A 23,897-nucleotide genomic window follows, 5' to 3' on the forward strand; every position below is an offset into this window, starting at 1 on the left:
GAGATTTCTGATTTGCAAGGTGAACGTAGAGAAGTTAATTCGGTGGGTGATTAACATCGCTTTACAAAAACCCCAGATAAAAACATATAGAACTCCTGGAAGGATAGGCAGTCAGTTAGAACTCGCTTCTTTAAAATAGCTGCAGAAATCACTCGAAGATGTGAATGTCGCAACAAAATCCTCCGAGACAGACCATTAAGTTGGCGATAAGGATACTCTGTCACCGCTGTGGCTTTCTCCTAACACAGATCCTTACCCCAATGAGCTACCTCATAAAAAAAACAATAGACAGAATTCACTGAAAGAGTCACAATTTCCCTTACTTAAAATGGAGGAGGCATACTCTTGGAGTGAGCACACATAGAAAAGAGGGGATTCCTTCACTTGCATGGGGTTTACCCCTTGAAAATGAGGTATCGCCTGTTCCCTGTTAACATGCTGGTATTATTGTATACTTTTATATCCCTTGGCACCGTTTGAAAGTGGATACACAGGGTCACAGGACCTTTCTAAGGAGCTCCCATTGATGAGAGAGGACTCTCTTGACACTTTTTTAGGATCCATGCGCATCTCTGCCTCAGAGGGTCCCAGTAGAGGCCTAAAAAATTACAGCATTTTTCAACAATGCGGCTGAACATAGCAAAAATGAAGGCCTTTCAGGTGTTAGCGCTTAAAGTGAATAAATTCAGAAAATACAAATGATTTGGGATTAACAAAATAAAAAGAGTACTTTATAATAATTTCAGATGGTGGAGAGAACAGTAATGATTTATGATGTTGATTATTGGTTGTTTCTGGAAATATGTTTAAATGACTTAGGGCCAGATGTAGGTGGCCCATTACCGGTCGGTAGCGGCCAAAATTAACGAATTTCGGCCGTTACCGACCGGTGGCTTTTCTTATGTAGGGGGCCGAAATTAAGGATTCGGTAATTTACTGAATCGGTAATTTAAGGAATCGGTAAATTACCGATTTCTTAAATACCGATTCGGTAAATTACCGAATTCCTAATGTAGGGAGCACTTAAACGAGTGCTTATCCCATGTTAGGATTCGTTATTTACCACCAACTACAAGTTGGTGGTGAATAACAAAAAAAAAAAGCAATTTAATGCAAATTGCTTCAGTGCCATGTTGCAGACATACATGTGCACCCATAAACAATTGAGGGGTGCAACAGGGTGTCAAAGTGACACCCTGCCACCCTTCAATGTTTTCCCCCTTTTATCGAATCAGTATTTACTGATTCGGTAATTGACATTCATTCCTATGGGCCCCCAGGCCCATAGGAATGAATGGCCATTACCGAATCGGTAAATACCGATTCGGTAAATATAATCTTAACAATTCAGTAATTTTTACCGAATTTTTAGCTACATTGCATTTACTGATTCGTAAAAACGGAATCGGTAAAATTTGATATTTACGAATCTGTAAATACTATTTACCTGCATCTAGCCCCAAGTTTTATCGATTCAACTTCGGTAGGAGGTGCTCCTATGGTTGACTGAGATTGTTTTTTATTTACCACTCACCTTTGGTCCAGTCAGCCCGTTGATTCCAGGAAATCCTAATTTTCCAGGCCCTCCGATTTCTCCCTATATGGGCAAAATGGGTGAATGGAGATGTGCATATCAAAGCAGGTGAGTACGAAACCGACTGCAGTTCTTCCAGTAAACCTTTACATAGCTAGTGTGCACGCCTAGGAGAAACTTTTTTAATAGGATAATGCTAAGGGATAAATCAACAGCTAAGCTTGTTAATATAAGTTTACACACAAACAACACCAACAACAAAAGACATGTTTGGAACCGAATACTTGTATATTTAAGAGACTTTTATGTTGACACAAGTGAAGTGGTGCATGGAAAGAATAGCATTAATTTTCATTATAATACTGATAACGACACTTATAACAATAACTATAACAAGGGCAATCATTATAACTATATTACTACTACTACTACTACCAATGAATAACATGAAGCAGGCTAAGGACTCCTAGGTAACTTGCTAAACAACTTTTATTCTAAGGATTGCCGGAGATGATGTGGTCTGTTGTTGTCAATGCAATGCAATTGCAATGCAATTTGTACTTGTAAAGCGCACTAATACCCCAACTAGGGTGTCCTGGCGCTGTAACGCATACCGCTGTGGAACCCTTCCTGGCTTTTCCCTGTGAAATGTCCACTCCTGGGCATCCCCAAGGTGAAGCCAGGCATCCCAGCGCTGTTGGGGCTGTTGTGGAGAATAAGCAAGCTATTGCCCAGAGTTGCAGAGTGGGACCCATGATTAGAATAGGCAAAGAGGCGAAAATTAATAGGTCCGAGGAAATTGAGCCCAAGACCCGCCGAGGCGGGAATTGAACCCTGGTCCCGGGCCAGACCTCTGCATCAGGGTCTGCCGCTCTAACCATTGAGCCACACTTCTCCACTAATGCAACTGCAAGACTTTGGGTTTTCACCGATTTACAATTTAACAAATTGGGCGATGCTGGCACCTCACTGTGACTACCATTCCCTGCCTTCTAAAAACTAAATTTCTTGGAAACTGGTTACCCATCCACTACAAAAACCTATTACAAATGAATTCTATTTGCACCTTTACAGTCCAAGAATCCTCCTGTTTCCACTCAATTACATCTCTCCCTAAACACTTTGCTGTGATAACCAGCGTGACTACATTAGTGTGTGAATAACACAACTGCATTTGACTTGGGAAGGAATCTATTGCCCTTGCTTTGGGAAGTCTTGAATTCAAATCAAAGCCATAAAGTGTAGACGCACTTCCTGAAACATTTATTAAATAGTCATGTTTTGTGGCTTTTAAACTTTGAATACTCTTTATAAACCTTTACAATAGGAAATTTCTAAAGTGACTAATTGTGAGTTTAATTGTGTCTGTTCTAGAGTAATTTACATAATATCAGTTTACATGTAGATTCCATAATCATATTGGCTTGTGAATGGGTTTTCTCAGCGACTGTTTAACTAGTTTTATCCTCAAATCTGCCCACCGCTGCCCCCTTTCACCTTGATACATAGAGAGTTTCAGGCATGAGTTTGGCCTAGGTGCTGTTGGAGCGGTGATGAAGCACAATATCAACACTGCTACATAGGACAAAATAGACGCCTCACACAATGATGGCAAAATTCGTGGAGAACACCCTAATTTGGGGAACACCAACCACCACTATTCCAATCTTATGCACCACCGTTCCCAGGATGGATGAACCCCTACATGCAGGGCTCACTACCGCTGGCACCGCTCCAGACAAATAGACTGCCCTTTTTAGGGAGAGGCCCCAACAACCGCCGCGGAAGGAGAAAAAGCGTGATTTAGACAGAACAGGATCGCCAAGTCTTAACACGTAGTATGTCAAAAGAGAGACCAGGGCCTAGCTCAACAACTCGTTAATAGTGAACTTGACAGGCTTGACATTCATGGTAGACCAGCAGAAAGTCCTGAATAAAGGCTTAGGCTTTGTCCCACACTGTCTTTTGATCAGTTCAAACTACAATGTGAACCAGCAGAATTCTGTCGCAAAATAAAACTCAAAGCTTTCTTCAAAGACAGGGAGAGCAACATTACAGAGGGCGACACCAACCTACGCAACAAATCTACCTTCTGCCCACCAAACCATCTCGAACCTGTGGAGATACAAGGTTTTGAACAAGCATTATTCAATGAAGTAGAAAAACGGAAAGAACCAGCAAAGAAACCTTTCATGAATATAACTAAACCAGAATGCCACTCACTCGACAAACTACAGAAACAGGAAGGACTGATAATAAAACGGGCCAATAAAGGTGGAGGAATCGTCCTGTTAACAAAAGACAACTACGACAAACAATGTATAGACCTTCTATCAGATGAAAAATTCTATAAAATTCTGCCAGTGGATCCTACGCCAAGACTGCAACGGATCATTGAGCTGATGGTAGACAACACAGAGATCAACTTGTTACTAAAAACAAACAAGAACAGGACACCTTCACTAGGACGACCTATCGTCTCCGACAAAGTCTCCATTCTCGAACCTCTGTCTCAATTCATTGACCACTACCTTAGACCTCTGGTCCATAATATTCCCATGTACCTGAAAGACACCAGGGATCTGCTCAACCCACTGAAAGAACTAACATTCCATGAAGGATTGATGTGCATGGTAGGACTCGACATTGAAAGTCTATATACGAGCCTCCCACAACAAAACACTTAACAAGCCATTGAGGACATTCTATTTTCACAGCAGTTGGAGCATAACACCCGAGACATTTTATTCTGGAATTTGTCGGCTAGCCCTCACAGAAAACGTCTTTGAATATAACGGCACATTGTTCTTACAGACCCAAGCGACATCGATGGGCAGTACTTTTGCCCCAAGCTAAGCAGGGCTCTATGTCCTTGATTTTGAAAACAAATACATCCTCAATGATACTAATCCTTTCAAAACCAAGATTCTTATTTGGAAACGTTACATCGACGATGTTATCATGATATGGAATGGCACCCAAGACCCCCTACCAGAGTTTTACGGATGGATTAACACAAGAGATGAATTTCCCAAACTCACGCACACTGCGAGGGAACATAAATTGGACTTCTTGGACATTACCATGTACATAGAAAACAACAACATCAACACCAAAACATTCTACAAACCAACTGCCAAGAATAGTCTTCTTTCATTTAACAGTTCTCATCCACGCCCACTAAGCAAACACCTCCCATACAGTCAATTTTTATGGATCAGAAACAACTGTAGCAAAATACAAGACTACAAAACACAAGTGCAAGACCTGAGTCTCAAACTGAAAGCAAGGGATTACCCTGACAAAATAATACAAAAGTGTCAAAAGAGAGCAAGAAACCAACACAGAGACAATCTTCTGGAGACCACCACTAGGGATCAAAACAAGACATCCTTACATGTGCTACTAAGTACAACACGCCCTCAAACACAGTAAAAAAAATTGTTAACAAAAACTGGCAGAACCTCACATCAGGAACCCTCAAGTGGCCTACACCAAGATTCGCCAACAAGAGGACTAAGAACATCCGCGACTTACTGGTGCATACCAGACAACCACCTGCCAGGCCTAACATGGAATCAACAACTAACATGTGGAACCTCACACCCATAATTGGTCACAGTCCCTGCAGGTCCTGTTCTGTCTGAAAACTTTAAAAAATCACAAAGACCTTACAACTAAAAAACGATCTAAAATGGACTCTGAGACATCATACGAACTACAATACCATCTATGTCATTTATATGATCACTTGCCCGTGTAACCTGAAATACATAGGGATGGCATTCCAGAAGGTAAAACAGAGAATCTGTGAGCACCGGAGCAACATTAAATGCAACAAAACAACCAACAAAATGAGCACTCATTTCATCAACCTCAAACACACAATTGAAGAAATCAGCTGGGTGGTCCTAGAAATACTAACCTCAAAGAATGACAACGCGGAACACATGCTTTTTTAAAAGGAACAAAGGTGGGTCCATCGTCTTAAGACCTATGATGATGGGCTGAACGATAATATACCGTGGCACTCAATCTTGCATTGACGATGAAGAACTATTACGATCCGTCAAACAACATCTACCTGAAATAAGCTAGGTTATACAAGAATTCAACTGCTAACATTATCCCAGTTTAGCACTATTTACTGTGTCCAGCAGCAAAACTCTGCTTTTTTTAAGAATTAAAAAAACAAATTACATTCCCACATACATACCCCCATTCAAATATTTGGTGACCCACCTTACAGAAACACATAGTCTTTCAACTATGCCAACCTATTTGGTAATGACTTATTATCTACAAATAGCATCCTCTACCTGCCTGCGTCACCGGGTCACTGAAGACAGAGCCAGCACAAGTTGCAGACATGATCTCACAAAGGTATTCCTCCATTTTAGACGGTGGCACGCTTCCCTCTGCCGTAAATTATACAGTTAAAACTCTATCCCCTTTACTTCCCACTAACAGAGAGAGTCCTGCTGCCTAACTCTAGATGAAGCATGATCATCTCCTAAATGAGGTATTGATTTCCATCACTAATCTAGATATGCTGAATAGCTTTTAAAGCGCTTAAGGGCTGTTTTACATTCTCAACGGCACCACGCGCAACATGCACATGTTAGCTACCTCTGTAACTCATTACTGCATTGACTACAGTTTTCTTTTCATGTAAAGTTCCACCTCTCTTAGTAGTTCAGAGATCCCTCATACTTATAGATAGTTAACTTAAAGCCTCACTATTTATCACGCTGAGATCGCAATAGATCTTAAGTTGTTGTTTTGTTCTGTTTTTATGGTCTTTTTTTCTTTCTCCAGTCATAGACACAATTTCATCTATAACACGTAAGTGAGCAAACAGGTTCACTCAAGAAAAAGGTTAAGTGCACTAAGTACTCCCGCACGTTATTGCACAGTAGAGTGTCACTACGTGGTCCCGAAGAACGCCCGCCGACCCGACAGGGCACCAATGGGCTGAAACATGTCGACCAGCTACGACCCTCACTAGGTGCCATAGAACAGTAACTCTTCTATTTTTGTACCATTCCTTTTCTTTTAATCTTACCCAATCCTCAAGACAATAAAATCCAATCTCACCCTCACTCTTTCTGATCACAACTGTAAGAAACCTTTGGGTCCTCCTCCAGGTGGAGGAAAGCATAAAAAACACCAAATGATGATACTTTTCATGTACCTACTAGGCGGAGAACCAAGATATACCGCACCGAAGGTTAATTCGTGAATTGGGGTTTTTTAAGTACACAAGAACCCCAGACCCTGGTTACACACAGAACTTGTGATTCATTCCCTGTGATTCTGTATCTGTTAGAGAAAGTAGGCCGTTTACAATTGTATTGCGATGTTATTAATTTAAATATTTTAGTATTTCGTTTATCTTGTTTCATTTTTCTCGTTTTTCAGAACAAGAATTTTGTATCTCTTGTCAGCATTTTCAAATCATGACGTGGTGCAAGTTGAGTGATTTCCTAAAAGCATTAAAAAAGCGAAAACTCTGCAATTTTGACAAAATCTGTATAATCCTTCAAAAGTATCTTGGACAAACTGATGGTACATTGCATTGAGCACGCCGGTGGGAAGAGGATGGTATTGTTGCATTTGCGTAACTATTATATGAATGATTGACCTGCAGTAATAATCTGCCTATTGCAACATTACTTTTCGTTAAATATTGAAAGTATGTGTTTATTCAATTTTACGTTGTTTATATGCTTTATACAGTTTTATATTATTGTCTGCCTTTTGATAATGTTTATGTGTTCAACCTGCACTGAGATAGAAGGCTGAGACCATGTAAAACAATGTGCCTCTTATGGACCCAATCAATGTGTTCAAGTGCACATCTGCCTCATTCAGCGTCATGGGTGAAAGTGTAAACCCTCCAGTGTCTCACTGACAGCCAAGCTAGGTGAAGGGCACAAACACAGTGCGAATTCAATGCAGCTGGCATGATAGGCTAAAGAACGGCATGCATCTTCCTGTGTTGGGTGGAAAGTGATATTCCTGGGCATCATGATTAGATTTTGGACAATTCTGCCTCAGTCCCCTTCTAAAAAACCAATAATCATAACCACCTTTTTATAAACTAAAAATAATCAGAGTATTTTACTCTTGTGTCTGTCATGCTAACATGCAGTGATTTAATGCTTCTGATTGTTTATGGGAAATTCAGTGTAGATAAACTAAGACAACCCCAAACCCCGTCTTCGCTGCACGTCATTTCTGCCCAGTAGAAGAAGCAAAATGTCAAAACCTCTGAATTGATTGGCAGTTTCACTGTACATGACCCAGGACAACTCTTCAGTCTCAATATTACGCATTAGTATGGGCTCCCTTCCCTCAAAGAGTGTTCCTAGGGGATATACACAGTATATGTTTTTTTTGTTTTCCTTTTAAACATGGCAAATAAATTAACAAAAAATTAAAAATTTATACATGTTTTCCACTTTTCATGTCACATATAGCATCTCCGGATCAAACCACTTACTTTCTTTCCTTCCACCCCTGGTGCTCCCATCCTACCAGGAAATCCACGGAATCCCTGGAAACAACAGAGACCTGTTAGTCACTATTGCAGACTGTGCAATACGCGCGCATCAGAGAATCCAAGACTAAAGTTTCACATTGGCATATATTAGGAACACTGCCTTTCCAGCAGGCTCTTTGCCGTTGACATTTGGTGCTTGTGGAGTTGGCGTACAGTTCAGCTGTGCTTAACTTTAGGACTAGTTAGTGATGTGCTGCCTTTCATCTAATATATGTTTTAGGATTTTTTTATATAGATCCTTAAATGTTGTTGAATGATTCTCTGATATTGTTTCCTGGGGCATTGCTTGGTAACACAATATGCTGGAAAATCAGTACAGAATTATTCTTTAATTCCTCGAAAATGAATGCAATGGTATTCTTGAAAGTGGAGCTAATAGTAAAACATGGATTGTGATTTAAAGAATCTCATTTGTAGGTCATAAAACCTTATACTTACTCGGGTGTATCTTTTGCCAGTAATTTATCCAGTCCTAGAATGATCAGGAGACCCAAGAGGGCTCAGAATGCTTGGATGAGGACACGGGGGAGGAAGTGGACTCGGGGAGGGCAAGAGTAGGAGGTACACTCAGACGACCAAGAGGATCAAGACCAGGGGAACCAAGAGGATAAAAGGAAGACCAGGAGAACTATGGAAGGAGGATGACAATGAGGAAGAGCAAAATGCGGACCAAGAAAAGTAGGAAGACCACAACCACCAGGAGGAGCTCTAATAAGAGAGCCAAGACCATTTGGAGGATAAGCAGGACACATATCATGTGACCAGAAAGGCCAGGAAGACCAAGAGAACCATGAGAACAAAAATAGGAGGACAAAGATGACGAAAAGTACCAGGACAGAGAGAACCAGGATAGCAACAGGATGACCGTGAGGAAGGACACAAAAGAGGTTAAGGACCAAGAAGATCAAGACCAGGAAAACCAAGAAGACTAATACCGGAAGGAGGAGAACTAGGAAGATAAAGAGAAGGACCATGAAGAGAAGGAGGACAAAGAAGGTAGAGTACTAAAAAGGTCAGGAGTGGTGCCAGGAAAAACTAGGGGGCCAGGACCTTCAGGGAGGTCATGAACATCAGAACCAGCAGGTGACCAGGAGGTCCAGTAAAGAACCAAGACCAGTAGGAGTCAGAGCAAGACCAGGAGTAAAAGCAGGACCTCCAGAACCAGGGCATCAGTCACACAATGATCAAGACAACCATAAAAACAGTGAGAAATGAATACCAGGATCAAAGAGGGTAATTCCAGCAGGACCAAGTCCAAGAAGACCAAGGTCAGGACAACCAGCAGTACCAAGTGAAAGAAGGAGGGCTAGGATGTGAAATAAGGAGAAATGTTAGTCCGGAAGGGCCAAGATGAAGTCTAGGGCCACCAGAACTGAAAAGCTAAACTAGGAATACCATGAGAATAACATCAGGGAAATAGTAGACTAGGACTAGAAGGACTAAGGCCAGGAGATGAAGACGAAAAGAGTGAGAGCCTGGGAATTGGGGTGGATGCATGAGGTGGAAGAGAAGGAAAGGGACCTCCAAGAGGATGAACGACAGCACAACCAATTGTGCCAAGATACCTTGTAAGATGTTGTACGCACCTTATAGATGTTGTAATTATTACTATTTATTATCAGACAGGACAACCAGAAGTGATATAGAACCAAAAGTATTAGGACACACCTATTGTAAACAGCTATTTGTTTTGCTTCTTAGGCCATGGCCCCTGATCAATCTTTTACCTTTTGCAGTTCACTTAAAGCACCTGTGTACAATGCAATACAATGAAGAACTGAGACAGGTGCAATTTAACTTGATAGCACACCTGGAGGCTTAAGTAAATTGATTTTATGTAAACTTTAAATCAGGACACCAATACTGAGCAGATGATACAGATGGGTAATGAATCTCAGAAGATTGTGCATGTAATGCGGAGGAGAGACAGGATTTGCCCCATGTTTTATTTGTCTATTATTTGTTTGTCCATACTGAAATATGCAGCATCAGGAAGTTCATAAAAAGTCTTTTTTTGGAAGGAAAATTTAAAAAGCATATGCAGCAACAATGTTTCTAGTAACATCACTTGGTGTTAATAAATGTTACTATCTTTTAAGGCTGTAAATTGTTTTTAATCTCTTGAATTGTGTACTAATATTACTGTAACTGTAAATCCCAGGCATCCGTGGAGATAGCCCACGTTCAGATAGTCTAGACTTGATTAATGTTCAGGGAAAACCTATGGGCCTGATTTATAGTTCGGCAGACAGGAACTTCTGCTGAAAAGGGCACCAAAGTGCCCTGCCCGCCAAACCCTCTGTTCACCTGCCTCATTCAGGGACAGACTGACTGTAAGTATTCCGTACACAGAGTCAACGGGTTCATCGATGAAATACTTCCATCAATGACCCGATGGCATAGGGGCTGTCAGAGGAAGGACATTACACCACCCACCTGCCTATTTGTGTAAGGCTTTTTTTCCTGTGCATTACCACCAAAACAAAGCTGGTGCTAATGAACAGGAGAAAAAAATGATACTGAGAGGAAATTCCTCGGGTATAGGGGCTATTCGTTTTTTTTGTTTTTTAAAAGTAAACTCTCTTTGTTTCTAGAAATTTTCTTTTTAAACAGTTTGGTAAACGGCCATCAAAACCAATGGTGGCTGTCCATCAAACTCTTAGTACATTGAAAGGCATTACTGTGTGGCTCCTGTTTATGTACAGAGATGACTGCTGGGCCAGCAGTCATCTCTAAATTTGACGGACAGAGTACTGTCGGGCTAGAGGAGGTTATGTCCTCCACCGTTCTTACAGACACTGCCCAGTCTGTCAATCCCTAGCTAAGGCCTTGAATTTTGTGTGTCTATGGCAGAATTATGTGACATTGCTACCAGACACAATTTTGAACATGGTTCTGTTATGCAGTATTCCAGGAAGTTATCCAGTGCATCATAAATCTGAGAATTAGTTACTGAGGTAGCATTCCAATGATATTGTCCAAAGAAACATTAGGCTGAATGGTACTACTCAGTAACACAGCATATTTTAAGGGGGTTTCTTTAATGACTCATTAGTAAAATCCTCTTTGTTGGACACAGTATCCCAGATATTGGCATTGATTCCAAATCTGCGATGTTGTTGCTGGGCACAGGTTTCCTTGTGGCCACATTTATTTTGGGCATGGTATTCCCATAGTAATTTCAATATGGCTTCTTGCTCCTGCCACAGCATTTTCAAACCCTTGTAATTATTCTTGGGCAATAGTTCACATTGACATAATTTCTCCAGGGGCAGTTTACCAGACAGGCATGGTGTACTAGAGCACAGTAACCCCAATTACAATACATCTCCCTTCTCTGTCTTGTAGTAGATGTTGTCTTTCTGACACAATTGATTTGGCAGAGTTTTTCAGCCTGGTAGCATATCCAAGAGGATAAACTAATAGAGGCAAAACATCCTGAAAGTCAGAATAGTATTTAGAACAGTATCACAAAGCCGCAATGTTTATCCTGTTACAATAAAACACAAAGTCTGTATTTATCATTGCTCAATGTTCCACTCCAGCATTGATTTTCATTGCACAGTATTGTTTCTGAATGATACTTACAAGGCACATTATTTATCAGGATCATACGATATTCTGCATCCCACTTTATTTATCTAAGGCAGCGTGATTTTCGTGACAATTAGTACACCTAGGCTTTTATATCTTCTAACGTTTTTTTTTTTTTTTTGGAACAGGGTTCATTGTGACCAATATTTCTTTTAAGTCAAAGTTATTAAGCGGCCATTGCTGCTCTATGTTACTGTGACCAAAGTGTCTTGGGAGGCTATAAAGGTGTTTTTATGGATATACACTTGCCTTAAGAGCATCGTGGCCCTGACAATGTATTTACAATTGTTGCATAATGCTAATTGTTTGCTGACTTCATGTGCAAAACATAGCTTTCCTTGCTAAAATATTCCAAAAATATACTTAAAAAGGGAGGCATTCGGCCACATTTCAGAAATATGTTGAATGTTATGGCTTCTCGCCCAACCCATATGCAACAAAACACCTGTGATGGAAAGACCTAGATGGATCATCCTACATGGTCCTGGATCCAGGGTTTGAGGAAGAATCTTTATAACCATTAGTGCCACTGTATGAAGAACTGAAGTGATAGAAAAGGTGCTTGGGAAAGGAGACTCTGAGGACCTCCCTAGACCTATTGGGGCCTGAAAGGACTTCAGATAGACCTTTCTCAAAGCAGAAGAAGCATTCAGCACAAACGATTGCCTACACGGGCATTTCTCCTTTCATTATTGCTGATTTCACGCTTACCTTGTCCCCTTTCTGTCCAGTGTCACCGTCCACACCAGGGTCTCCTTTGTCCCCCTAAGTAAGCAAGTACACCATAGACATTATCGATCCCATGTGGCACATGGACGACTGGCGCAAATTCATAGCAGAAGTGACATCGCATACTGCAGCATGCAAACTCCGAGGACTGATCCAACCCCATAATAGTAAGTAGTAGGCCTCTGGTTTCTGCTACTTTAGTACCTGGTTCTTAGGTACTCTTTGCAATCACTACTTTATAACATGATGGAACGTGGGTTTTCGGTAAATATTTTTAAAAACATGCAATAGCGCATCATCAGGGCGAAAGGAATAGACTGTTACCTGCTTTGATCTATCCAGTGGTCAGCGGGAATGGACGTTTTGTTTATTATGACTGAGTACAATCAGTAGCATTGTCTATTCCACAGTACCCCAAATTTCAGATTGTTTGCCCTATTTAGAGTCTAGATGGAACTGAAAACCCTCCAATCTCTAGAGGAAACTCAAAATACAGAGTATAATCCACTGGCTGGATTTCCTCCACAGTAAGGCTATTATTGTGGAGGAAATTCAGCTGGTGGATTCCTCTTCGTATTTAGAGTTTGCTAGATTCCTAGTCTCCTGTAGTATCTTGTTTCATAAGAGATTACGAGTGTCTTTATCTTATCATGATCTTGGGGGCTAGACTCTATGGGCCTGACGTACTAAGCTTTTTAATGGTCCTAAACGTTTCAATTCAGCATTTGTGACAGTTAAAATGTTTTTTCTTATGTACTGCTCCAATTTTTGACAGTCAGAAAAGTTTTCTGAATCCTAAAATGGGATTTGGAATGGATACTGATTTGATATCTGGAAGGGGTGTGTTGAAGCCTTCCTAAACCTTACCCGATCGATATCTTAAATATCAATGCTTTGTGACCCAAATCTGGCCGCAAATCATTGATATTTTACTGACACCTCAAAGGAGGTGGTAATGTATACATAAAAGAGAAAGGGGTCACCTTGGGACTCCTTCCCCCTTGTGAATGTAAAATATAAAATACAAATGTGTTGAAGAATGGGCAGTGGTTTAGGGGAACACTTGTGAATCTTAAACAAACAAAAAGAGTGAGCTTTTCTTTTTAAACACAGTCCTGTTTCCCTTAAGGATTTTACTAAAAGTTTGCTTTATTAAAAACCAATCACAGACATGTTGGCCACCAACCTGTGTGATTGCCTCAAATCATTGTCAGTCAGAATTTGCGAACACCTCATTACTATTCAGGAGGTAGGTCGGATTCTGACCCACCACAATTCCAAATTTTAAGAATTAACCTCTTAGTACCTAGATTGTTTCTTAAAATACCTGACTGGTCACAAAAATACTACTCATAAATTGCGACCAGTGTTCTGCGACCAGTATATAGTACATCTGTCCAGCTGGTATTTGTGGAGGAGGGAAATTAAAAGTTTTACCATTTGCTCATACACATGTACTTAAACAGCTAACAGCATTAGGTGAGATACAAATGCTCCAATTGGCAGAATTAAGACGTGATTGACAACGTCTCAGTGAATGGCTGAAAGAGGCTGGTTGAAAAAAGCTAATGATTGAAAAACATGGACCTCAAGTCCACTCTATGGATATTTTAAGCAAAAGGTCTGTTTTGCAGCTATGCTGTCAAAACCCAGACCTAAAAAGTGGAGTTGATCTAAAATTTTGTTTGGCCGGAGAAACGAGGCATATTAAGATTAAAGGCCTGTTTAATAGTTTGGCAGACAGAGTAAAGTCCACCACCCCGATAAATTAACATCTGCCAGATTTAGAGATGACTGCCAGCCCAGTAGTTATCTCTCTAGATTGAAAGAAATAGCCTCCATGGTGGTTACTCTCAATGTTCAAAAAGTTTGGTGGACCACTGCTCACGATTTTGAAGGGTATCCACCAAAACGTTTAAAGCGTTTTTGTATTTCAATAACAGACTCTCAAAGCCGGAGTTTTCTTCTGAAAAACAAAGAAAATAATGACCCCTATACTCTGGGAGTTTTCTCCTAAGGTGAGGGGGTCCTTATTGTTTTTTTCCTTCCCGAAAACCTGGCGGTGACGGACATTAAAACCTAAATAGGGTGGGTGGTGTACTGTCCTTCCTCCGCCGGCCCCTATTCCGTTGGGCCATCAGAGGAAGCATTTTGTCGACAGAGCCAATGTGGGCTCCTTTGATGGAATACTTAAGGTCCACCCGTCTATAAATGAGGCGGTGGAATAAGGGTTTGACAGACAGAGCGCTCCATAACCTTTGCAGAGAAGTACCTTGTCTGCCAAACTCTAAATCAGTACAGTATACCAAAAAGGATGACTGGAATGCTTGAATTAATCTCAGCCACTTGCAATTACTAGTGGTGACATCCCAGTCCATCATTATGTTGCACACCATGCCACCTCAGTTTGAACCCATCCATATGCAAATCAGTATTTTCCCTGGTCCTGCCTGAACTGCCAGACAGGTCCTTCCTGAACAGGAACACAAGCAACCTACCAATCGGTTACGCCCTAGCTAGGGCTCATCAGCCAGGTATAACTTGGTTATAATGACAGCATGCACAGGACTGACATCTGGACATGCCCGTCCAACTTAGGGCAAGTCACAAGTGATGGGCTGGACTGTTCCCATGAACAGCAGAGTCAAGGCTGATTTGCATACGGCTGGGTCCAAAGCGAGGTTGCATGGGCAAAAGAACAATTGGTTGGGATGCTACCCCAAGCAATTGCCAGTGGTTAGACAAACTGCAAGCAACTCCCATCAACTTTTGTGTGTCTGAAATTCTAACTAAGGCCCTAAGTTATTTGCTCATGTTGAATACAACAAACTCATAATTAACAGCAAAAATGAATAGATATTCCTTACCATTAAGAGGGTTGCTCTAATGACTGTCTATTGACAACTATTATTCTAGATTCAGCTTTTTATCTGTTCATTACCTGGCCTAGACAAAGAATTAGGATCTAATGGATTGCTCCTTAAGAGAATACACACCAAAATATGCTCTTTGATTGTATATGTGTCACTCCTCGTCCCAACACCATAGAATCCAACTTCCAAAACACCATGTCCAACGTTGCCACCTGGATGTAGTCCAGCGGCCTAAAGCTCAAGTGACAAAATGGAGGCGCTCATCTTCGGGAACAAGCCATCCCCATGGGACAACACCTGGTGGCCCACTGAACTCTGCCTCAACCTCACCCCTATCAACCACCCCCACAACTTTGGAACCATCCTGGACAACCAGCTGACCATGCAACGAGCAACGCTGTATCTTCCTACTGCTTCCACACCCTCCGCATGCCCCACAAGATCTTCCGATAGATCCCCATCTCCACCAGAAATACGGTCACCCAAGCTCTCATAACCAGCCGCCTGGACTACGGCAACACTCTTTACACTGGAATCACCAAGCAGCTCCTCAACTGCCTCCAGATCATCCAGAACTCTGCAGCAAGACTTATCCTCAACCTCCCCTGAAAAACCAGCACCACCACCCACCTCAAGACCCTGCACTGGCTCCCAGTCCAGAAGAGATGCCACTTCAAACTCCTGACACTTGCCTACAAAGCCCTGCACAACTCTGGACCCACCTATATTGAACAACCGCCTGACATTCCACAAACCTACCAGGGTGACCCGCTCCGCCTCCCTTACCCTGCCTCAATCCCCCGCATTTGTAGCAGTCACTGTGGAGGTCGGTCCTTCTCCTACCTCGCTACCAAATCATGGAACAAACTCCCTCTCCACCTGCATACCTCCCCCTCACTGGAAGACTACAGGAAGAAGCTCAAGACATGACTTCTTGACCAAGGCTGAGAGAACCCCAGCGCCTGAAGACCAGCCACGCTATGCAAGACAGACTGATTGATTGATTGATTGATTGATTGATTGTGTTAACTCATGTCATAAATCATGATTCCTACATTGTCACCTCACTTGTTTGCATGCAGCACCCTGTATGTCTACCAAGTAATCAATCTACTTTGGAGCTAATGGATATCAATGACTTTGGTGTGCAAGCAATTGCAACACTATCTGTTGTGGCCAAAACGCTTTATTAAAGTGAATTTGCACGTACTTATAGATTTACTTGATTGATTCTTTAAACACAGTCATTCCCGAAAACGTCTGACCACTAATTTCCCATTTTTTACGAAAAACTTCTGATGGAACCATTGTTTATTATTGGGATTGCATTCCACTTACAGACATATGGGCTGACTTAAGCCAATTACCCACATCTGATGCGCGCTTCAAGCAAACCACCCACGTTACTCATCTGACCTTGATTTGAGCGTATTTTGGCATTCGAAGGTGAATGAATGAACGAATGAATGAATGAATGTTGGATTTATAGAGTGCGTGGTTACTACTAACCTTTAAGAACAGAACTGATCTTGGCCACCATGAACACCATAGGCACGACATCATCTGGCCATGTTCTCTAGAGAACCTACCAAAGACCAACCTCAAGGGGCAAATCCATGGTGTCCTCCTGGATGAGGAATCACCCCGTGAGCCATGTGACTCTCCTATGTTATTAGTAAGACGACCTATCCAAGTACTCACTGTGTCCATGCTACGTCATTGTTTAGTCCACATATTTTCATGGAATGCTTGAAAATCAAGGGTTGCTCTTGTTCTAGTAGTTTTCCTGAGTATTCGAGATGTGGTGATGATTTCTAGGGTAGCTACTGTAACAGCCCTTAACTTTGCCTTTATCTAAATTACAAACAATTCAGAACTTCTCAGCCAGGAAGGCAAAAGGTCTTATAAAGTTTCATTAGGTGTTAGAAGCAATAAAACAAGGGAATCAGCACGTGGGGAAGTAATTATCAATAGAGCAGCAGGTCCAGTTGGCCTCAGGATGTTAGGGGCCCATTGCATCCCACCTTATAACACCTCTGACCACCCAACCAGTAAATGTAAACTGATACTTGTATAGCGCACTACTCACACACAAGGGTCTCAAGGCGCTTGTACGAATACCGCTGTGGAACCCATCCTGGCTTCCCTGTAGGCGTCCACTCCTGGGCACCCCGAAGGTGGAGGCCAGGCATCCTTAGCGTTGTGGGGGCCGTTGTGGAGATTAAGCAAGCTATTGCCCAGAGTTGCAGAGTGGGACTCAATAATTGGAATAGGCACCGAGGCAAGAATTATCAGGTCCGTGGAATTTTGAGCCCAAGACCCGCCGAGGCAGGGAATTGAACCCTGGTCCCGGCCTAGACCTCTGCATCAGGGTCTGGCGCTCTAATCATTGAGCCACGCTTCTCCACAACGAGTGGACATCGCATCTCCACAACGAGTAGACATGGCATCCATTTTCAGTGCTTGCACTCGGGGACCATATCACCGTTGTTGTGCCACTGATCTGTGTACATGCAAGGTTACCGCATTTTGGTATTTGGCAGCAGAGCTATGCTCCCTAGACAGATATATGGTCAAGACTTCGCAAGTAACGTTGTCGACTATGAATGTTCGGATAAGTCTATGGCGGTCGCCAACCCAAACAGGTGAATGTCTGGTCTGGGGAATGCAAAAGAGGTGAGCATTGTTGTGTGGTAGAAAGGCTCTTCAGTTTGAGTCTTTGCTGGAAGTGAGTCCTCGATCAGACTTCCAGACGAGAGGTGGCACAGCTCTGAGCGGAGGAAAAGGCTGGGGCCGAACTATCAAGTATGCAGCAGGTGCAGTGGTACCAGGGTTGTGAGGGGTCCTCCTGAACTGCAATTCTGTATTCTTTTTTAATACCCAACAGGAGGCGTGGGGGCATATTACAAGACTGGATTGTGGCACCTGGCCCCCTCGCAACGTCACCGGAAGAGACTTCCCTTTCTGGGCAATGGACATGCAATGCATCTCGGTTCACCCATGGTCGGGCTGGCGTGGGTCAGTTGTTAGGAATTTGGTCGCCAATTTTTAAGGCCAGATTTTTTACTATTGATTTCCCTGCTATTGCATGCAGAAAACACGAATGCGTGCATTCTCCCATGCCTTGCAAAATACCCATACAGCGTGCCTTTACAACTCCAAAACTGGCCTGATTTGCAAATGTGGCCCACTTTTCGTCAATCTGGTTTGCTAATAGGGGTCACTTTTATTTGGGCGCCTAGGCCTATTTTTAGTTCCAGTCCGGCCCTGGGTATCCCCTCCGCACAGGCCGCGTGAACAGACGCAGCCGGCGTCCTCTGTCAGTCACTGAGGTGAGGTTATGGTACTTTTCACATTCTTGGCTGCCAGCTACGTATTCGTACGTTGCAGAATTTACCAGGAGACGGAAAGCTTCCGCCGAACGTGCGCTGATGGCTTTCACTTCAGAGCCACGAGGCAGTATCCCTGCCGGGGAAGGGAAAATGAATGGCAAGGCTCGCAGCGAGGGCAGCTGCGATCCCTGTCAGAGGGCCCCGGGGAGATATCAGTCGACGGATTATGTCTCCTGTGTGGGTTTAACGTCTTCGCTCTACGTGTCACGGTTATTTGAGGCCAACCAAAATAGATTTTTTTAGTTGGAGTCAATTACACGCCAGCACTTTGTGAATAAAGCCCGTGCAGCATACAACACTACAGCACAGAAGTATAAGGGAGTCGGGAAGGATGCCACCATCCCTCGCAGAACGCCGGACATGTTTATGACAGAATCCATAATGTGCGTCAGGTAATATCAGAGTTTTCAGTCAGCCTGTGCGTAATTATGCACTAGGTTCAGGAGCTACCTAGGAGGACTCTAGGCATACATGTGCAGTAGGAAATTAGAAGCGGTGCGCGAGTCTATGCGTGGGAGCCACAGCCGCTGAGTAGATGGCTAGGAGTCTATGCGGCTTATTTACAAGCCCCTTGCGCCGCCCATACGCCACTTTTTCCCGTAGGAAAAGTGACGCACCAGCGGTGCAAGTTGCTTGTAAATAAGCCCCTATGCATTATGCGCGTTTGAACAGTGCTGTTCACGAGCACCAGGAATACAGAAGCTGTCCATGTCTTCAGTGGTGTAACATATGTCCCGACAGCCCCCCCCCCCCATCCCCTGCGGGAACCTTAAAATAACCCTTTCCTCCCTTTATCATTACCTCTACCCAGCCCTTAACCATAAATTCACATTTCCCTCCCTTTACCTCTATCCACCCCTAAGTCCTAAACTCACCCTTATCTCACTTTACCTCTACCCACCCATAAACCCTATCATTATTTTTTTTAAATAATGTAAAAAGCATATTATTAAAAAAAAATCTTTACATGGGTGGTAAAGGTACAAATACTTGTGTAGTACTTACCTGCACAGTAAAGCTACTACGTGGTAAATGCTTTTATTGCCTCAGACAGGACACATCCCTTCACCAGCTTCAAACAATCTCTTGCCTTCACTCTAGAACCCGTAAATATTTTTGGGCACTGTTGGTTGTGTTATGCCCTTTGGTATGTCTGGGGGGCACCTTCACCTCATTGAAAGATCACTCCCTCCTTTACCCAAAACCCTTTACTTTAGGTCTCACCTGATACAGTGCATGTGGTGTCGCATGTAAGAAAATTTGTATACTTTACCCATTGCTTACCATTGGTTGACCTCATCGTCACTCTTCACTTCCTCTTCGTGTGGTCGTCCCTACAGTGGGGCATGGCCTGCTTTCCGTGTCCATTGTCTTTCCATTGCTCACTGCTGTAACAGAGGCTTTTTTTTCCTTTTACTTGTGGTCCCTTCCTCCATCCTTCCACCCACCTTTTTGCCCGACTAGCCCCACCTACCCATATCTCTCCTGCTATTTTGCTTATCCGGTTGCCCCCACCCCCTTCCCAGTTCTTTCTTGCCCCATCCCTACTGTAACCCCTTTGTTGCTTACCACCTCTTGTCCCGCCAGGAAAAAAAGTGCCCAAAAGTCGAGCTAACAGGTTTCAAGATGCTACAAAGATGCAGACGGTGCTGCGCTCCCTGCTCTGCTTGGGCTATTTAGTGCTGTCTTCATGCGGGCCCACACAGCAAATTTCAGCTTAGAGCTAAGATAATTAAAGAAGTGAGTTTTTTTCCTTGAATGCTCTTTCTGCATTTGAGAGTTTTAGACATGCAGCCATACCATAATCCTTTTTGCTTTTCACAACTTCAAACTGCTTTAAATAGATTGCAGCCCTAACACTCGTTTATGGATCAGGGTTATTATTATTATTGCTTAACTTGTGTTTTGCCCAGGGTTTGGCTACACATTTCCAAAGCCCATTAACGAAGATTGATGCATAAATGTGTATTTTAATTTCTTGTTGTTTTACATTTGCTGACTAGGCATTACTGTCATTTGTTTCTAAAACCTTTTTCCGTGTGAGGGCACAGAATAATTCAGACCTAAGAAAATGGATGCCTGTCCCTCGTGGTCAGTGCTGGCCGCGTCATATTGCTTTTTTTCTCACTTTCAGCCATGCTGCTCAGCCGCCGCGCTCCTGCACAACATGGCTAAAAGAAATTGACAAATCCAATCGCTCTCGTGTAGGCGAGACCTATTGGCATTGGAAGTACTTGTTAGATTGAGTAACTGATGAACACACTGAGACTGGTTGTTTTACATTAACTGATAACTGGTCTTTGAATTGGATTAACTGACTAAATCTAAGTCCCTTTCTAGACAAATTATTGTTAAATGTGTGATGGACTCCAGCATGTTTTTTATTTCTATTTTGTTTGGCCTTGATGCTTCCTTTTTGTTTAATGCCCCTTGTATTACGAACCTTCGTCTTTGGCTCTCTTCAGTGGGAAAAAGAATGATCCCATATGTTCTGTAAAGTAACCTTTAATGTCCCTTGTGAAGTCAGTCAGTCGGCTCCTGATGCTGGACTGAATTTAGTTACAGATCTTGCACCAGTGCTGCAAGGTTGATCAGCTGCTTACCTCACAAAGTAGTGCTCTGGTACAAATCTAGTCACACCCTGAGATAAGCTTCTTTGAAATGTTAGGAGTTCCAAAATTTAGATGAGTGTCGAAGGGTTTAGGCCTGGCGTAGAATTATCTGATTGTCCTATTCCTATGACTCCATCTTATGTTCGAGAATTTGATGAAAGAACAACATTTCTGATACTGGCATTTTTACCTTCATAGTCCTGTTTATGTAATGCGATCTTATGATAAGCTATGTTAAGTTATGCCATGCAATGTTTGATATATTTATACAGCAAAACATTTTGCCAATATTATGATGGGGTGGGGGGCTTGATATCCAGTGGATTACTTGTTGAATGTAGTATTGGGTAAGGTCTGCGTTGTCAGTGATTAGCTGTTAGATCTGTGACATGGCCAGCAACGCCAGGCGGTCGTTCACTTGCTCATTTAGGTTACATTTGTCTAGTGTAGCAGCTGATCTCACTGAAGGTGTCCAGGAAACTGCAGCAGGGAAGACCAGAGAGGGAAGAGGCCTGCAGACTGATCGACAGACTGTGGGAGAATTGTGACAAGCTGGGTTTTCAAGTGCTTGGGCAAATTGAGTCTGCCTGGGTCAAGTACTCATTCACAAAAGTGTTTTTATTCATTCTGATATTCCTTGGACAGCAATCAGCCTTTCTTCGAGTTTCCTATTTTTAAACACAGGAATCTGCATTCATGTCTTAGAGTGAGGGAGCAAGGTCTGTTGTGTTTTAGATGCATGCATGGTATCTTTAGGGATCCAAGGGGCATACACGTGCACAATGTTATTCATGATTTTGTGAGCATGCTGCTTTCCAACAGGGACACATATGAGAAGCCTGTAACACTGTCCGATTAGAATCCTACCAAAGTCTCTCTCATTTGGATCTTTAAAATACCCTCTATGAGACTCTTGCAAACCCACTGCCAATTAATTAAGCATTTTCGAATTCCATTGGGTTTTATAAAGCATATAGGACCTTCTAGGCACTATTTCAACATACAGATTGTGTGCGGCAAGATAAAATGAGCTTTATGGTCCTCTGAAATTCAGAAAGTTATTTTTTGTCCGCAGAGGTCGACGTATAGAATCCCACAGTCGATCCCCGAGATGCAGCTGCTTGACTTTAGGGATTGTATTCTGTAGCTGGTCAGAGGATTTCATATTTCTACCAAGGACAAAGTACTGGAAAGGTTTCGAAAGAGGAGCCTCCGGCTGAAAAGAGTTGTATGCACGAGTCTAAGCACGTTAAATTGTATGTAGTCCTGTGCCAGGAGCAATGCAGGTGAGATTTGATCACATTTTAAAAATATACATAAACCGATTTTATTGAAATGGTTAGTCATAACAACAAAAAGAAAGTGACATGGTTTTCAAATAGTCCCCACTATCCCACCTGCCCCAATCCCCAGGAGTTACAAGAGACCTGGAACACCTGCGCGTGGGATCTCCAGTGTAGAAGACAAACTGTTATACCTGGCTTTTCCAGAGGGTTTATCCCCAGGCTTTTTGCTTTTTGGCCCACCTGCCCCAATCCCCAGGAGTTACAAGAGACCTGGAACACCTGCGCGTGGAATCTCCAGTGTAGAAGACAAACTGTTATACCTGGCTTTTCCAGAGGGTTTATCCCCAGGCTTTTTGCTTTTTGGCCTCCTGCTTTTTGACCCTGTTTGTGTTGGATTTATGACTTTGGACAATTTCCCACTGCTGATCAGTGCTAAAGTGCATATGCTTTCTCTTTAAATTGTGTTTATTGATTGGTGATTCCATAATTGGCATATTTGATTTACTGGTAAGTCCCTAGTGCAGTGCACTGTCTGTGCCCAGGGTCTGTAAATCAAATGCTGCTAGTTGGCCTGCAACAGCACTGTTTGTGCCATTAACATGAGAAGCCTGGAAATGTAACTCAGACCTGCCACTGCAGTGTCTGTGCGCAGTTGTATACTGCCATTTCGCCATGGCTTGTACACCCACTTGCCAAGCCCTAACCTTCCCCTTTCATACATGTAAGACAACCCTCAGGTAGGCCCAAGGTCCCATGGGCGGGGTTCAGTGTATTTGAAAAGTAGGACATTTTCATGAGGTGTGTGACATGTCCTGATAGTGAAATACAGTGTATTTCGTTTTTCACTACTGAATGGCTATCTGCCCCATGGGATAGAATGGAAGTTTATTTATAACATCTTATAAATATAACTTTGAACTGGGACAAGATAGAAAGGTGGAGTTTAGTATGCCTGAATTCAGAGTATAAAAATGCATCTTTTAGTAAAGATGATTTTCATATTGTGTGTTTGAAAATACCACTTTTAGAAAGTGGGTATTTTCTTGCTTAGCCATCCTGTGTGCCTCTGCTAGTTTGTGGATTGACTGTCTTGCTTTGGAGTGACAGGGGCTGGTGATGTGCATTCTCTCAGACAGCCACTTGGGGGTGGGGGGTGGGGCGTGGGGAGGGGTTGATGTGTGGCCTGCCTTTCCTGAATGAGTCGGGTTGGGCTGAATAGACCTGGGCTGCATTCAGAGTAGGGGGAGGAGATTTCTTTCACACCTGAATGGGCCTGGTCTGCCTTGGACAATCCTGCCTCCACCTCCTGCAG

At 42.7% G+C, this 23,897-nt stretch overlaps 1 protein-coding gene across 1 annotated transcript in view; it reads right to left on the minus strand.

Annotated features, from left to right (window-relative positions):
• Nucleotides 1-23,897, minus strand: part of LOC147751039 (uncharacterized) — a 195,847-nt gene that overhangs the window by 76,843 nt on the left and 95,107 nt on the right. Inside the window, exons 7-9 of the mRNA XM_086932138.1 lie at nt 12,405-12,458; nt 8,040-8,093; nt 1,535-1,597 (exon numbers count right to left, since the gene is read on the minus strand). Coding sequence (XP_086788264.1) covers nt 1,535-1,597; nt 8,040-8,093; nt 12,405-12,458 — 171 coding nt within the window. The remainder of the gene's footprint in view (nt 1-1,534; nt 1,598-8,039; nt 8,094-12,404; nt 12,459-23,897) is intronic.

This window comes from Lissotriton vulgaris, chromosome 1_1, assembly GCF_964263255.1.
Source record: "Lissotriton vulgaris chromosome 1_1, aLisVul1.2, whole genome shotgun sequence".
Classification (NCBI taxonomy): domain Eukaryota; kingdom Metazoa; phylum Chordata; class Amphibia; order Caudata; family Salamandridae; genus Lissotriton; species Lissotriton vulgaris.